The 18132-nt window shown below is 32.1% G+C and overlaps 1 protein-coding gene across 1 annotated transcript; it reads right to left on the reverse strand.

Annotated features, from left to right (window-relative positions):
* Nucleotides 1-2464: 2464 nt before the first annotated feature.
* On the reverse strand, nucleotides 2465-7697 carry LOC124457595. The gene is made up of 3 exons (XM_047007818.1): nucleotides 7614-7697; nucleotides 4252-4561; nucleotides 2465-3491 (listed from the first exon to the last, which is right to left on the reverse strand). The coding sequence occupies exons 1-3, from the start codon at nucleotides 7688-7690 to the stop codon at nucleotides 2673-2675; spliced, it is 1206 nt and encodes a 401-aa protein (XP_046863774.1). The 5' UTR covers nucleotides 7691-7697; the 3' UTR covers nucleotides 2465-2672.
* Nucleotides 7698-18132: the final 10435 nt, after the last annotated feature.

Raw genomic sequence — 18132 nt, forward strand, 5'->3', positions numbered from 1 at the left:
AAATAAAGAGCTTTTTACTTGCTATCTTTAAGTATGGTTAAATAGAAAGGAAAAAATAAAAAACAATTGAAAACCCCTCATTTTTTGTAATAAATATCATTTATGTTTGCCTTCTTGACGCCATTTTGTCTTTGTGTGCCAGGAAAACATGCAATTTTCTGTAAACATGAAACTAAAGTATTTTTTCATTTAGACGTGAAACTTTAAACCGCTAATCTATAATTGAGTTTTGGGGTATGAGGTTTAAAATGTGATCGCCAATCTGTAACTCTCTAATCATATATAGAGATGTTGTTTTTTTGTAATTAAATTGTGCGGTCGTTTTGCAGACGATTTCGTCATCAAATGAAAGAAGAAAAAAAGAATACTATCGTCACATTAGTATAATATTACCAGCATATGTATGCTAGAGAGCACAATATGGAATCAATCATGCAACTTGAATGAAGTGTCGCTCGACGTGGGACTCGAACCCACGACCCTGAGATTGATAGTCTCATGCTTTACCTTCTGAAGAAGCCGGGCTTTATGGGAGTGACAGATAATCAATTAGTATATTTTTGGTACGTTGAGACAAAGCAAAATCGCTCTTTGTCTGTTTTTTGAAATCTTGCAGTAAAAAATACCGAAGAAATTACCATTTTTCTTGCTTTTAGTCTCCTTGCCAAAGTCATTAATATATAGCTTTATAGCTGGAAACCTAAACCATTGCTCACATTAAAATTCATTTATAACTTGGAGGTTGATATGGATAGTCAATAGACGTTTTTGTGTCAACATCTTGTCTAAAAGCAATAATTTAAGTCATCTTCACTTTCGCTACTTGTGTCTTCTTAGCTCGTACTATGATTCAACATAAGGTAAAAAACTTTATTGAAGTCCTTTCTGATAAAAAAATGTTTGTAATAAATTAAGAGCTTTTTACATACTAATTTTAGGTATGTTTAAATAGAAAGGAAAAAATAGAAAACAAAAAAAAACACAGATTTGTTTTAAAAAATGTCAAATATGTTTGCGTTCTTGCCGCCATTTTAAATTTTTGTGCCAGGACAACTTTTGCGGTAAACATGAAACTAAATTTTCTTTTACTTTAGACGTCAAACTTCAAAGTACTAATCTATAACTACAGTTTAGGGTATGAGGTTTAACAACAGAATGCCAGTCTGTAATTCTCTAATCTTATAGAGATGTTGTCTTTTGTCATTAAATTGGACACACATTTGAACGGAACTGAATCATTAAATGCATACTTGGAATTTAATGCAGTGAGTTCTTTTGTGATCTCTGTACATGATTCGTTGACATCGTATGGTACTGAGAATTGGAAGTGTTATGTCATCTATACAACCCCAGCATTGGTTAAGTGGAGCACGTCTGATGTGGAGTTCATGTGAGAAGAGTTCTGTGTCCATCAAAAGAAGGTCTAAGAATGATCAGGGATAAAGAAAAACCCAACGAATGATAAGGTGCAGTTGAAACAAGTGAAAAACCCAAAGCATTTTCCTGGAAATATGGCCACCATGGGATAGAGTGCACAATTCAGTGCCCCTTCTGTATAATCATTATTTTCTGATAATACTTTTTATTTTGCATTCCTAAATAGATATGAAATAATGAGTTTCTACACGACAAAAATTTAAAAATTTTTAAACAATTTCTATTGAATTGTTGGAATATAAACTATGGCAAATAAAATGTATTTCAAAACATAAAAGTCATTGATTTTCAGTAAAATACCTCTCAGCTCGTAGTTTCATCGTGCTCAATATTTAATCATCGTACACGCTTGCGCAGAATATAAAAAGAACAACTAAGACTGGGGACCTTCTTATACCATGACCTTGGTTATTCAAGCTTAGTTTCTAATACAGACCTATTAAATTTGCGTAATCATAGAATATTTATTTTACAGAATGCTCTTTCAAAAATTACGTAGGCAATTATTCCAGCCATTTAATGAGGATTTGTCACTTGTTTCCAACCTTTAAATTTACATGACCTCATTTTTGAACAGCGAACTCTAGAAAATTTTGGCTTAAGAATGACTTTGTGTTACCTTAAGGTTCGGAAGAAGTAACGACTCTAACGACATCCTCCACCAATATTGTCAACTTTGTGTGCCGCACAACCTGTGTGAGGCCAAAAACATCTAATTTTTTGCACAAGAGAGCCTTCTGTATAATCTTTATTCTGTGCGATTCTGCGAGTGCAAGTATATAGATCTATGGTTATCTTCCTCTTTGAAAAAGTCCAACTTATGATGTCAAAAATTTTTTTGAAACTATTAACTCATGCTTTTTCACAGGTAGGATTCGCTAAAGAAAACAACAAAAAACACAATGCTTATCAATCAATTTATCTCGCGAAGCATATGGGTCAGACAAAATTTTGTGTTTGACTTGAAAGGCAAAGTAGCTGTTCGATCTTTTATTTCAATTTTTTTCAAAATTCGTGTGTTCTTCTATCCGTATAATTTATTTAATATTTATGTCAACAGTAAACTTACACTGGCAAAGTAGAATTCTTAGCTCTACTAATATGATTGACTAAATATTTTAAATAATGCCTTTCTCTTCTAAAAGTAGCTGTAGTTACTTGAAATTTTTATGTGAACAACGTCCAATTAACTTTTTTATTTATTTGCTTAACTTAAGAATCGTACATTGTACTTATCAGTTCAAATTCATGCGTTTACCAAACCATAATTGTGTTGTGGCATTTTCTGACGATGCACAACGATGTGTAGTGTCATAGCAAACATAATATCCAAAATTATCTTCTCCTCCCTTACCGCTACAAACTGATGATTTAAAATTCTTCAGATTCGTATTACACAAATTATGGCTAAGGTCTGTATGAAAAATTTGTGCGTCATCTTGCCAGAAAGGAATGCTGCAATTTGTACAGTTGTAGCCTTTGATATCGATAAAACTGACATTTAGGCAAACGGCATTGATATTTTTCTGTTTCAAAATTGGTGCATTTTCATGGGTTGCAACAATCAAATCCGTTTTATTCCAGTCCTTGTCACCGTATGAGCACGTGATACGCCATAACGTGTTTCCTTCTTCTTTTACACTCATCATTGCATCAAATGAAAGTCTGTGATCTTCCCATGTTTCATTCGTTTCATTTCGAGAAAAGTTTTTATAATATGATTGATTACTATATCGAGCACGTAATTTAAAGCTGTAAGACATAACCAATGTCCAAACATTCAAGGAATCTAACTGACAGTAAACTTTGGCACTTTTATTTTTATTTGTAAATATTGTATACCAGCCATCATACTGACCATGAAAATTTCGACAAGACATTGCTTTCTTTTCACAACGTTTACCTACAAATCCTTCTTTACATTCGCAAAAGGCGCGCACTTTACTCGAACTTGAGGTTGATAGTTGACATTTTCCGTTGTTATTGCAGTAATTTGATGTAAGACAGCAATCTATTTTCACATGACATGTGCCGTCGGGGTAGCTTGAATTATTCTAAAAAGAGAGAAAACATGTACATGCTATAATTTTGCAGATATAGGTTTCCATTTTAAGTATTTATGTACCTTAACGTGACAATGAGATGTAAACAACTGTAGTTACCATTTGTACGTGTATATTTACATATATAAAGAAAGAAATATAATTTTTACGACGTTCAGGTCTTATCTATATAATCTCTTTTAGTGGCGGATATATTGGGTACCTCAAAATAAATTATTGCTGCGCAATTTAGACTCTATTTACATTACTAAGCACGTAATAAACAAGTTCATTGGTTAATGAATCACTTTGCTTTTGCTAATGATGAATGGAAGGAAGCAGCAATTTCCCTACCTTAATACTATATTGTCTACAATTGTTGATTTATATACTTAACAACACGTATTTCCATGACAACAATGCTATACATATTTTCTAATGATAAAAGGAAGATTTAGTTCATGTCATAATTTGAGTTGCAGTGTAGGAAATTATTAATAAATTCAAAGCTTTTGCAATCCTTAATAACTTTTTTAATTGAAGATCTGGCTATAATTTTGCTCACAGCAATTTAACTAAGTTGCTTCTAAGATTGCAATGCTCACAGTTGTTTTTTCCAAACTTAGTTGCTAGTAATTGATTTGGATGCTAGTCATTACAGCCCTACAGCGAAAAACAACAACAAAATAACAAGAACTACTCATTTGACAATTTTATAATCCAGCAATAACGCTCAAGCAGGGAAATTTCTATTTTAATGTAATATTTTTACCTCTTTGTTCAATATTTTCATTGTGAAATGTTGACATTGACTTTTCTCGTTGTTACTTGTCTCGTCAGTTATGGTTGAGGAAAGAAGTTGACACGCCGTACCACAAATTTGAAATGATAAGCATGAGCAATCTGTTAAACATTGTTCTAGACATTCATCAATCTTTGAATTAGTGATGTTTCTCATAATGAAGTTTGATGGCAGCGACCCATGGCGAGCATAAAGTTGGACATTGCCATTCATAGAGACAGCATCAGGTAGACATAAATAGTCGATGAAGAGAATCCAAAAAAACATTTCATATGAATGTCTATCGAAAGGAAAAATTAGTAAATGCTTCGTTTTATACAATAGATAAATTACTAATATGTCAAGAAAACGTTTTAAAAATTTCATTCACATATAAGTGAAGTAAAAGTTGCTAAATGGATAGCGTGAGAATAACTTTTTTTAAAGAAATAGCTCCGTGAATACGGAGGTTTACGATGATCACACTAACACACACATAAAAATACAATAATTAAAATGCATGAAACATTAATAAGATGACAATAAAGAAAGTATGTGAGAGAGGGTGAATGCATGGCAGCATGTGACATGTCTTTTTTAATACTTAATTTCAGGCATTTCATGGCAGGTTTTAAAATCATAAAAATTTTTTGTTATTGCTCTCAATTTTCTATTCTCTCGTGATTTTTACACAGCTTTACACAGCGTTATCTTTACACGCAAATGTCGACGACATATGTTTTGTTTAACATCAACTGCAAAAGACTTTAATGCCTGTTTATATCAATTGCAAATGTACATGGGAAGGCCTTACGGGATGATTCAGTAGACGGGATGATGAAGAGGATTTCGGCATTTATCAGTTAACACGGCACGTTTTTTGTCATTTTAAGACTCCATTCCACTTTTGCGAACATTATTATTCTGACCTGCTATATTCAGATTCAAAACCTGCGAAAAATCCGATGTAAATAATCATTAGAACGTGGTATCAAAATACAGCATCATGCCGCCTAAGTAGTAGATAGCTGTCAGAGTTTTGTACCAGCATGTGTAATTTCTTTATCGTGTCAGGTACGAAGCAACAAAATGGGCCATTGTGACAGCGAGATATCAATATAAATACCAAGTACTGTCGGAATTGGCTACTTATTATTGTCATACGATGAGCATGTGTGCCGCGGGGGTAGATATAAAGCGGGTGCGGACGGCGGACATGGATGGCGGACGTGGACGGCGGACGCTTTATATCTACACCCCACTTAAAGACGCGATTTTGTCAAAAATAAAATAGCTGATGTCAAAATTACAAAATATAGTAACCTTTGCATAAAAATGGAACTTTTCGCACCAACATTATGTGAGGGTGGAGTTCCCCTTTAAGTGTTTTACTTTAAAACCTTAAACATTGCTTGCAAGACACGGAATACTTGGAATGTATATTCTTTTGAGAAGCTACAAGGAAAAAATAACAACAAAAATCACAACCGGTTTGATCGAAAATAGCAAAGCAAGTATTGTATATTATTTTAGCCAGTACAAGTTACGTAATTTTTATATTTATTTAAATGGACGACATTTCATTCACATCATCGAACTGTTTTAATCGATAAGTTTTTGCCAATTTTTCATGTAAATAAAACACACTTATCCACCAGTTGGATCTCTTCTCTCACCATTGAAAACATCACACTTCCATTAAACACTTTATTATCCCGTTTGTTATTATAATGAAGTTGATGCTAAGTTCACTGCGAAAGTCTTCATGTGTATATAACTATGCAAACCTGAATATGTATTTGGAGACAACAGGGGGTTAGATCACTCATGTTGTTTGTTTTAAACGCAAAAACCTGTCACTAGCGTTGTGAGAATGCATTATTCGTTTATTTTTCGACGTAGAATAAGAGTATTTTACGATCGGACAAAACGCATTTTATTTTGCGCGTTTTGCTTCCGCCGTCCGCGTCTGTCATCCGCTTTTTATCTACATCCCGTGTGCCGTATTTTACAATCTTGGAAAATCCAATAAAGCTTGGCAGACATATTATGTTGATTTTTTAAAGACAATAAATAATTTGCAATACAACAAAAGTGCCCATGACATGTTTTCAAGCAGACAATATTATAGTAGTTTATACGATTTTAAAAAAATTTGCAACATATTTTATAAATGAAAAATTTTATGTTGATGGAGAGTGAGCATCTTAAATTTGCGGGTTTTAAACATAACTTCCTATGGAACGTGGGTATAAAAAGACTGGTGATTAACGAAGAAAATGGCTTGCGTGAAGTCACATCGGGAGGGCATTTGTTATGGTCAATAACGTTTTTATTATAGCAACCCAAAGGTAAAATTTTTTAAACGTTTGCTAAAAATTTTTTTTGATAAGGTGCCACACAGATGTGCCGTGTTTACATGTACAAACCCAATAAATTCGAGGAAAGAGTTTGCTCTCCGTAGAATCCCATAGGCAAATGACACAGACCAGAAGCTAATAAACGTAAAAATGCTTGGGTTGATTATGTAAAAAAAAAACGCAAAAAAATTGGGAATCTTCTGCGTCTTTTCAAATTGCTTTAAGCATTTTATAAGGATGACTTTGTGTGCCACTTTACTTGTGAGATTAAAGTGGGTAATTTGGACAGCCCGCTGCTTGTAGCTTCCAAACTTAAAATGGATAAAATTAACATAAGTGTCTGGCATTGAATGCTTAATTAAATAGAAAAAGCGGTGAAGCTGGCTTTGAACATATTTACAACAACTTTAAACGAGACGAACTTGAATAAACGCGTCTGACAAAAACAAATTAGCAAAGGTTTGAAAAATGTTTTGTATTGATATGTTTTGATAATACATCAATGAAGAAAAAAAATTATGAATTCGTGTTTTGGATGGTATCAAGAATTATTCAGACCTCGGTCAATGTTATCCAGCTCAGCTTCGCTTCGAAAGATAACAATGACTTCGGTCTGAATAATTCTTGATATCATGCTCAACCTCATCCAATATTTGCTTATTAACCCTTTTATGAAAGCTTCAAATTAAAAGACTCCCTAATATGTTATAGAATTGAAAAATGAGAGACGTTTTAACTGACAATCACGTCGGTAATACAAATTAAATTGCTGGAGATGATACAACTATTGAAAAAAACAGATAGTAACACAGTGACAAACAAGATTAACGCATTTGTAGGTGGTTTGATAGTGGTTTCGCAGAAATATGAGGAAAAAATTTCACAATTTACAGATGAATCATGCACTAAATATTTTGCAAAATAAATCAGCAATTTTATACATACTAGTGCAATATTGGGCTGTGAAAAATCTATTTGTGTAAATGATATTACCTTTGTACGTTTGATATCATATGCAATGCCGTCTTGATATGTTGTCTCCGTCTTCTCTTACTTTCCATTTGTTTCATGTCCTCACTGCCGTTTTTATAAGCATCAGTGCGCTTATGTAAACAAACTTTTCTTTCCACCTGCGAATTGGGAATGTCTTAAATTTTGCTAATGGCCTTTTATTAAAAAATACGTGTCGCAAGTTACCACTCAACGCGGAAATGAAAAAGTAAAACATACGTGTGTTATTGTTGATAAGTTTTATTTCGTTTGTGAGACATCATTTTAGAACTTTTGTGGATGACTATGCATAAGCTTTATAGAAGGATATTATGTAGCAAATGTCTTTTTAGCAAAGATTGCATCAAAGAATAAATGTATTTATATGTAGAGTGATATTGATCTAATTGAAATTAATTTGCTCTGACGCAGATACCTGTACTGTCTTTATCAAATATTAATACTCAAAGTTTACGCTGTATGTGCAGAGATCACCGACATCTATATGATCTGTTAAGGATTGTTTTATCTTTATCTTAGTCTTTTGAACGTGCTTCAGTAGGAAAATGTACAATTTACGAAAATGTATGAAAATATAATTGATATAAGCAAACGTCAGTTTTATACGTCATTAAATATTAATTGTTTTATTTCTAAAGTCAGAAGCACTATACAAAATAATAAGACGATAATCATATATCAGCGATAAGAAAACTTGAAATAGTTGATAAATCGATATAATTGAATATTCAAGGCATACATATTTATGATTAATACATAAGGATTTAAAGCCCGCCGCACATTGGTGAGCTTTCCGTGCGTACTTGTTATTCGGGACAGGTGTGATTTTAAGCCCGCCGCACAATGGTACTTGTTATTCGTGACAGGTGTGATCGAAAAAATTTCCTAGTTTGCGCGGAAGTTTTGAACAACATTTGTCATTCGTGACAGATGAGTCAAATATGAAACGCGTTTAATAAACCTGTCACGAATAACAAGTACGCGCGGCAAGTTCACCAGTGTGCGGCGGGCTAAGCGAACATTAGTTAATTAGCACTTGACCAAAACAATCATCGAACAATCTCTAGTTATTAGTGAGTCTGCCGCTTATTGTCTCTTATTTAAAACAAATTTCTTTTTTTTCCATTAACGTAACTGCTTCATTGAAAGTTAACAGGCTATGGCCCAGGATATTGAAGATGGACAGTCAAATAAAATTAAGTGGCTTGGTTTCAGTGGAAATGCTGAAGATTATACAGCACGGAGCACAAAATTTACAGCGTTTATGAAAACAAAAGGGCGAATGAAATACATTCTGGGAAGATTTTCATTTATTTTTCGTTTTTTAAATATCTTATATCAACCAAAGTGTCAGAAATTTGGGAAGAATTGAAAAAAAAACAAAGGAGAGGCAGTTGTAACTGAAAACTTTCGGTGAAAACTTTGTTCGATAATACAATAGTCCTTTATCGGTTTAAAAGTCACTTATCTAAATGCAAATTTCTTTTTTCAATTAACGGAACTTTTTTGAATTAACGGAACTCCATTAAAAGTTTACAGGTTATAGGCCCAGGATATTGAAAATGGACAGTCGAAGAATTAAGTGGCTTAGTTTCAGTGGAAATGCTAAACATTATACAGCATGGATCACAAAATTTCGTAACTAGTTGCAACTCCAAACTTACGTTTTTTATTTATTCTTCGTTTTTTAAACATCTTGTATCAACCAATGAGTGGGAAATTTGGAAGAATTGAAAAAAAAACAAAGCAGAGGCAGTTGTAACAAAAAAAGTCTCTGTGAAAAATTTGTTAGATAATAAAATTGTACATGTCACTTATGGGTTAAAAAGTTCTCTCCAAGTCCCTGCATTTCAAGATAATTTTTTAAGTTCCCTCAGTGTAATAGAAAAAAAATGCTCCCTTTTATTGGCAATGCATGCAAGGTTGGACAATCGATTTTCTTTTGATGTGCTACGCATATAGGTTTGACACGTTTTATACAACTAAATGTCCTTTCGTCGGATGCGGAAGAAACTGGCAAGGTTAAAATAAGTCTTAGCAACGTATAGCTAATTTATTACTGAACGCTTACACATTTGTGAGTTTTGTTCTATTTACACTAGTAGGTGCAGTTAATGAAAGACGTACAAAGTTTAAACTTAAGTACAATGACCTAACTAAATATTGAGAAATGCGTAACTTCTGAAATGTGCAACAGTCCAACAGAAAAGCTGGTTGATTTTTGTAATCCTCATACACATGACATGAAAATCAGTAATTTTGAGATGCTCGCACAATTAGAGCCATTTTAACTTCGGACAAACAATTTATGATGAATAACCTTAATCAATAAATTTGCGTTGCTTCCCGTCTTCTCTTTTGTTTAACATGACAAATAGGTGAAAGGTAGGTTCAAAAACATGTGTGCTGATTAAAGGTGAAGTTGTTTTGTTAATGAAAAATTTTACTTAAATTTCTAACGACAAACAATCAATATACAATTTATGTTAAATTAGCTTTAACAGGAATACTGGGTTTCTTTTTTGTTAATTGAACTAAATACGTTAATCAAACCATAGTTCTGTTGTTGCATTTCCTGACGATGAGCAATGATGTTTTCTGTTATAATATTTAGATCATAATAACATTCTGCTTTATATATGATATCCAAAATTATCTTCTACTCAATAAACCCTATCATTCTTATAACTAGATGATTAAATTTCTTCAGATTCTCTCCATATAAGCCATGGCTATTGTCTGTATAAAAAATATATTGGTTATTTTCAATAAATGGAATGTTGTAATCTTTACAGTTGTAGTCTTGGATATCGATATAACTGAAATTTAGGCAAACTGGTAAACTCTTTCAAAACTGGTGCATTTTCATCGTTTTCAATAACTAAATGTCTTTCATTCCAGCCTTTCTCACCGTATGAGCACGTGATACGCCAGAACATGTTTCCATCATTTTTTATACTGGTCATTGCATTAAATGAGACTCTGTGATCTTCCCAGATTTTGAACGATTCATTTTGAGGGAATCTTTTATAGTATAGTATTTCAAAAACGCAAACGCACGAGGTTATTTGAAACTGAACGATTAACACCTCCCTTTTCATTTAACACTCACGGGGTAGAACTTGGGTAAGTCAAATAAGTTACTTGACTGAAGTACAATTTACAAGGAAAGCACAAGTTTTCAAATGAATTCCGAAATTTGATGATTAATGTTTTTAGAGACTGTAGCAGATTTTTCTGTAAGCGTCCAAGCTTAGTTTTCTCTTATTTTTGGTTCAAATACATGTTTTGCATTAAAAAAAATTATTATTACCGTACATAATGCCGGATCTGGTGTTTTGACTCATAAGTTGGGTAGTCTTGCTTACATATGCTTCTTAATAGAGTCTAAATGAACTGTTGACCAAACAACTGAGCTATAATAAATGGAAGGCTACCTGTAATAGAAAAGCTATCCTGAAATCCTGACTTTGGATTCACTTAGCTATATGCCTGCAAAGAATGATATTATATGCAATGCTATGTTGCTCTTATTATTATTGAACAATGAACTTATTGGCAATTGTTATTATCTTGACAATTTTTTGATATCTTGGCCATTCTTTTTATTTTATCAATTATCTGGACAGTTTACATGGGTCTTGACATGTTTGAATATATTCATGTTCTTTATGCCATGTATTTTACAACTGTTATCTATTTAATATTTGTCATTGCTCGTATGTTCATCAAGAGGACTTTAAACCTGCACAATATCTTGAGACTGTCTTTGAAAACTATGCAGCAATAAGCTTCCATATTGTGTTACATTTGATAAAAAGAAGAAATTTCTTACTGATATTTGATAAAATAAAAGGACATTTCAAACGATAACTACTGCAACGAGAGTAAATTCGAAGTTCTTCATATTTTTGTACAATGTTAGCTATAGTTAAATTATGTTAAAATACATGTCAAAAGTCAGTTTTTTTGTGAAGACAAATTCTCCAATTAACCATTATCAAATTATTTTTTTAAATATTTATTTCATGATGGTTGCGTATTAATAATGTTCTTCCATTTTTATAGTTTTACTTGACCAATTTCAGTTGCTTATGAGCTTTAATGTATGAAAGAGCAGCTATTTGTGTTCTTGTATATCAACAGCAAACATTTTGAAGTTATAGTTTGAGAAATCCACAACATTTTATGAGTATGTTTCATTACGTATGACGTCATCAAGGACACCCTTTTTACTTTTGTATGACGTAATAAATTTTTGACTTACTTATGAAAAATTCCAGATTTGCTCCTATTGGACGAGTGACTAATTTCATATAAATGTGATGCCATGACAACATTATGCAGAAGTTATGAAGTCCAGGGGCGGATTCAGACTACGTCAAGTACGTCGCATGACGTGGTTTAAAAATCTAGAAAATTAATGATTCTTTTTCAATTCTTCATTACAAATTACACTTTGTAAAGTCAAAATAGTTTTAAGCATTTTTCACAAACTCAGCATGTAATTGCAGCAAGTTTTATAACTTCAAAGGAAATTACATAAAACATTTTAGAACTCTAGGTACGTGACACGATTAGCCAATTAAAAATTTATGCATAATACACTACGTCGTTGCATGCACGTTTGAACTAAGTTAAAGGCATGGGTGAGCTTAAACTCAGCCTCTGATTGGTCAAAATAATTATTTACGTCACTTTGCATGTTATCGAGCCTTCATTTTTACCTAAATTCAGCGTGGTTTACTGTGGAAATCCTGCAGAACAAAATTTCCTCATGCGTATGTACGTCAAATTACCCTTCAAATTTATTATTATAATACGGAATGACATTGTTTCAATTGTTTCAACATTGTGCTAGCAACGATTAAGGAAGCGAAGTTGATAAAACTTTTAGTTTCTATTTACAACGAGCTAGTGACGTGCCATCTCACGACATCTGTTGTCAGCAGCATTTGACACTTTATAATAGTTCAGCGTGTATGGAGGAAGGATAACTTATTGCAATTTTAAGGATGAAAATTTCATTCCCATTGCAGTGAAGGACAGCATTCCTCATAAATTTCCATATTGTTAGCAAATGCTTTAGGTATAAATAATAGATTATCGCTGTAATCTAAAATAACATCATGGATTTATCAACTACAAAATAAATCTATAATATAAAGCAGAAACTTTGTTTACAATTTGGCAGGCAGAACATGATCCAAATGAAATATAAAAGTCCTTGCTTCAAGACAGTTGGATAGACTAAATTGACAACTTTGTGTGCTTGTCACAAAAATGTAAACAGAGTATACACTATATTCAATTATGCAGCAATGGACTTAGATATTATAATAATATGTTCAGCTTAGTAATAATTTAGTATTAAAACTAATTGAATTCATATTTTTAATGTAAAAATTTGTGCATGTGTTTTTCAGCAGAAACAATTTCAGCTTGGTTAACAATTTTACTTTGTTAGGAATGTTTACTAGCTTCATTTTTCAGCATTTAAGCACGAGATTAAGTGCATTGTTCTCTGTATTAAAAAATATTACGAGAAAATGTAGTCTCAAATTTTTTAAAACATTTATAGCTGGGACTTGGTGCAAACTATTATTTTTACATTTTACTTTGGTTGGCATTAATTATTCATTCAGGTTCTTCAAATGTAACCAGGAATGAAAAGTTCAATATGAACTATGCTACTGACTGTTACGTTTCTTAAGAAACTTCCAGTTTGAAAGGAATGTTGGCAGTCATGTGCTTCAAAACCATGCAATTTATCTTACTGGTGCCTTAAGCAAGCACCAAAGATCACTCTGCCACACTACTTTACAGTCAATTCGATTTGATTGTAAAACTTCGGGTATTAATTTTAGTCTAAACTTGGGAATGCAAAAGATTTGCCAGCAGATCATGGTTTTTCATAATTAAGATGCTAGGTACTGCAAAAATTGCCAGCAGTTTATGCAATTACTAACAGAATGACGAAAATCAACTTTGATTGCAGCATTATTGACAATATTCTAGATTGTCTTCCATAAAAACATATAGAAACCACATGTGTTTTACAGTAGTCTTTTATATGGACTTATACAATTTATGTGTTATTACATGCTTCTTGAATGTATGGATATTCATATGCCACAAGGTGTTCTGTGTGAAATAAAAAGTCACATGTATTTCATCTGAGTATTGATGTTTCACATGAGAATTATATTTGAGAAAATACAACCGACATGTTTCCACATAGTTTCACATGTGCGAAATTTCAATCATGTACAGTAAACATCTGAGTGTATGTTTTACACGCAGATCACATGTGAGAAAATACAGAACACATTTGTTCGATTCTCTATGTTAATATAAATATTACATAACCTGATCTTATTTTAAATAAAATATATCATTGGAGAACTGTTGGTATTGTAACAATAAGAGACCGATCCTTAAGATAGTGCAATAAAGAGCTTGAAAACAGCATCAATCTTTTACTCGCTACTCGCATATGTAGAAAAAACGAAAAACCTCTTTTATTATTTGGCGAGCGTCACTTCCTGGATAATCACTCCCTTTTATTACCTTAAAATTATTTTAGCCTCTCCATTAGCTTTCCGTAATGGACCACGGTGAAAACGCGTTATTTTACAGTCAAATGTAAAAATACTTTGTAAAGAAAACATCAAAGACAAAAAAAAACAACAAAAAAAAACATTTATGAATTCCAGAGGAAAGTAAAACACTAGGAGAAAGTTTGATTAACTAGACCATACAAATTAAAACGTCTTATTTTTATTGAGGTAAATTTAAAAAGAGAAAGCCTACCCATGCAAAACAGAAAGAACAGGAAAAAAACAAGCTTTGTTCTTCGCTCTATGTTCTCGGTCTGTACAAAAATAATTCTGTACGATATTTCTCAATAAAAACTCGTGTTAGTTTACTATGTACATAATAATTAATTAACTTGTTTTTGTAAAGGCTTCTTATATTTTTAAAAGTTCATCAAAATTTATAATACACCTTTGTTATAAAAAAATGCTTAATGATTAATATGGCATTTAAACAAGTTACGTTCAAAAAACATGCAATTATATTTTTATTTAGTTTTTCATAAGAAAATAAATTGCAAAATTGGAATATTAATGGCAAAAATAACGCTAAAAATAATTACTGGTACTATATAAAACAAAAAAATTTACAATTATATTTTTTTGACGGACAACTAACAAAAAGCTTACAGGCAATGTATTATGTAAAACAAAAAAACAATTAATTAACAAGTCCGTGTTTGCAACAGACAACTTAAAAATGCATGTTTACAAACTTATATGTTTTAATTATTTTTTTTCGGTTAAGAGTTATCAATTGGGAGTGTTAACGAGTGATAACTTTCCTGCGTAAAGTTTACTAACAGGTCGTTGATTGGGTGATGATTTAATTTAATTATGTTACTTATTTAGAGGTGATATAAGCACATTGGCATTGTTGATTTTGAGATGTAGAGGCACATATATTTTACTTTTGTATTTTGTTCATTAAACATTTCAACATATATCGCTTTCGATTGCTCGGTGGGTGAATGTTTAATACAATGTTCATTTTTAATAGATTTTTGATGAATAAAATTAAACACAATATTTGAATATTAGATAATGTTGGAATAAACGATAAAAAATAGATAATCTATCTTTTAAAACGACAATTAATAATAAACGAAAAAAACGAAAAAAATTCAACAGTCCGTTTTTACAATAGAAATTTTTCCAAAAAAGTGAACTTTTTTAAATCGAAATCATATGTCTTTTGAAAAATTTTTATCAATTATACAAGTGATATTGAAGTTTGTGCAAGGTGAGTTTTTTGCTCGTAAGTTTGACTATTCTCATTCTTAAGGAAGACAGTTTTGGACATTTTTGTAAAAACTTATTAAAAAACATACATTTTGAAAGGATTTTTGGCAGTGATGGGATTTGAACCCATGCCATTTACATGATTGGTGCCTTAAACCTGCGCTTAGACCACTTGGCCATACTACCTCACAGTTTGCTGAAAAAGATCGCCTAATTAGTTGATTCTAACTGTGAAATTAAAACAATTTGTCACCAGATGTTTTTTAAGGTAAATTGCTAGGTACTATAGAAATGTGAAACAAATTTATGATTTTTCATAACATATTACAAAAATTATCTTTGATTGAAGCTTCATGGACAATATTTTAGAATGTTACCCCAAATGGAAAAAACTCATAGAATCAGCATGTGCTTCACAAGTGGATTTTTTAAATATATGTTATTTACTTGTCATTGCATGCGTTTGCATTCGAATGATTATCTCACACATGGTTAAAAGAAATGTAAAGTCACATGTTGTTTATATGTGGAATATTTTTGACATGTGATTTATATTTGATAATATATAACGGCACGTTCAAACATAATTCTACATATGTGAAATTCAAATCATTTATAGTTCAAATCTGAATACATATTTTACATGCAGTTCACATGTGAGAAAATAATGATGACATGTGTTACCTATTTTGATATAAATCTGACATATCCTTATCAAAATTCTAAATAAAATATCTAAGTGAAAAACTGCTGATGTTGCAATATTAAAACACTTATCCTTAAAATAGTTTCTTAGAGAACACGAAAACAACATCTAACTTTTACTTGCCTATTTATGTAGAAAAATGCAAAAACCATGTTCACTACGACCATCTATTACATAAATTGACAAAGTCTTGTGATACAGAATACCAATTTTCGTAATTGCTGTTCACAATTGTAAAAGTTCCTCAAACTATAATGCCATAAATGTATAAAAATTAAGAACTGTCATCCTTCTTATTTCACGTAAAATTTCCACATTTGCGTAAGGTTTTTTGAAATTTCCTAAATGAACTCTTAAATTTAAAACATGCAGGTAGCGATGGGATTCGATCCCATGCCACTTAGATGACTGGCACTTACAACCAGTGCCTTAAACCGCTAGTTTGGAGAAAAACGATTATGTCAATTATACAGAAGCTTGTTTGTCAAGAGCCAACACAATATGACACCAAACGCTGTTATTTCTCTCGTCGATTGCTTTAACTTCTTTGTTTCGTCCTCTACCTTATATGGCCATTTGCTAATATGATCAGCTGTCGCTTCGGAAGTTAAATTAGCGATTTCTTCTGGTGTGATTTCCTCACCAAATAAGAATTTGAATAGCCTTTTCATTTGCATCAATGCCGTAAGTTTTGTACTTCATCCTGTATAATATTCAGCATTTGCCACTTAATTGTTTGACCGTCCATCTTCAATAACCTGGGTACATAACATGTTAATTTCTGATGGCATTTTTACGTTTAATGAATAAGGAAAAGTTATCTTTTGATAAGTGCCAATAGAACATGGCGGTAGTAGAACACAATTATAACTATATACTGACACGATCGTTCATATTACGCCCTGATCACGTGACATCCAGCTAACATCATCTCGTGTCCTTAGTCATCAACAATAACAATACTGTTTCCTCCTAAATTTAAAAATATATATCAAAAAACGAAAAATTTGTTTTCAATGTTCTTTATCTCTTATATCGTTCGTTTGGGCTTGATGGATATACTTAGTTATGTATCAGAAACAATTTAAAAACTTTTATATCCAGAAGGCATCAAATTTCCAAGTTAAATCTTTATAAGTTACTGAGTACACAGTTGTTATTTCAGGGCCTGCAATGAAATCAACTATATATGTTGTAACTGAAGCGTTTGGTATTTAGCAATTCTTGAATATTTTATTTGTCCTCTGCATTTGTCTGCCATGATTTGCATTATAGTTTATATTTCTAGCTGTCGTTTCGGGAACCATCTGCACTTGCGAAAATAAGCAGCACTGGAAATAATAGATATTCCAATGTGCATTTAAAATTTAGCAATCTTCCTGTCTTGGCACGAAAATCAAAGATCTTCTCTAAGATACCACTTATAGCTTTATGATTGCATTACCTCTAAGTAAAATAATGTATATGAATCCACGACCAGGAGATTAAGAGTTTATGCTCTACCGACTGAGCTAGCCAAGCTTGCTAAAGTGATGACATTCAAATAGTAAAGACTCGTATGTACAAATTTGAACGAGAACTAAGTCATTAAATAAAAACATGGAATTTAATGCAGTGAGTTCATTTGTGACCTCTGCACATGATTCGTTGACTTCGTATGGTTCTGAGAATTGGCAGTGTTATGTCATCTATACAATCCCAGCATTGGTTAAGTGGAGCACCTCTGATGTGGAGTGCATGCGAGAAGAGTTCTGTGTCCATCAAAAGAAGGTCTAAGGATGATCAAGGATGAAGAAAAACTCAACGAACGATAAGGTGTAGTTTACGAAATAAACTGTTCCGACTGCCACGATTCCTATATCGGAGAGACTTGCAGGAACATAAATATAAAAGCTAACGAACACAAACGAGCTATAAAGAAACAGGACAAAACCAATCACATCACCGACTGACAAAC

Source organism: Xenia sp. Carnegie-2017, unplaced genomic scaffold (genome assembly GCF_021976095.1).
Source record: "Xenia sp. Carnegie-2017 unplaced genomic scaffold, XeniaSp_v1 HiC_scaffold_6, whole genome shotgun sequence".
NCBI classification, from domain to species: Eukaryota; Metazoa; Cnidaria; class Anthozoa; order Malacalcyonacea; family Xeniidae; genus Xenia; species Xenia sp. Carnegie-2017.

Bases quoted from the DNA above. Each gene is read 5' to 3' on its own strand.
- LOC124457595 (XM_047007818.1), bottom strand. From the start codon at position 7,690: ATGAAACAAATGGAAAGTAAGAGAAGACGGAGACAACATATCAAGACG. The intron at 4,562-7,613 runs GTAATATCATTT...TCCTTTCGATAG, and splicing joins ATGATATCAAACGTACAAAG to ACATTCATATGAAATGTTTT. The intron at 3,492-4,251 runs GTAAAAATATTA...CTCTCTTTTTAG, and splicing joins TGAAAATATTGAACAAAGAG to AATAATTCAAGCTACCCCGA.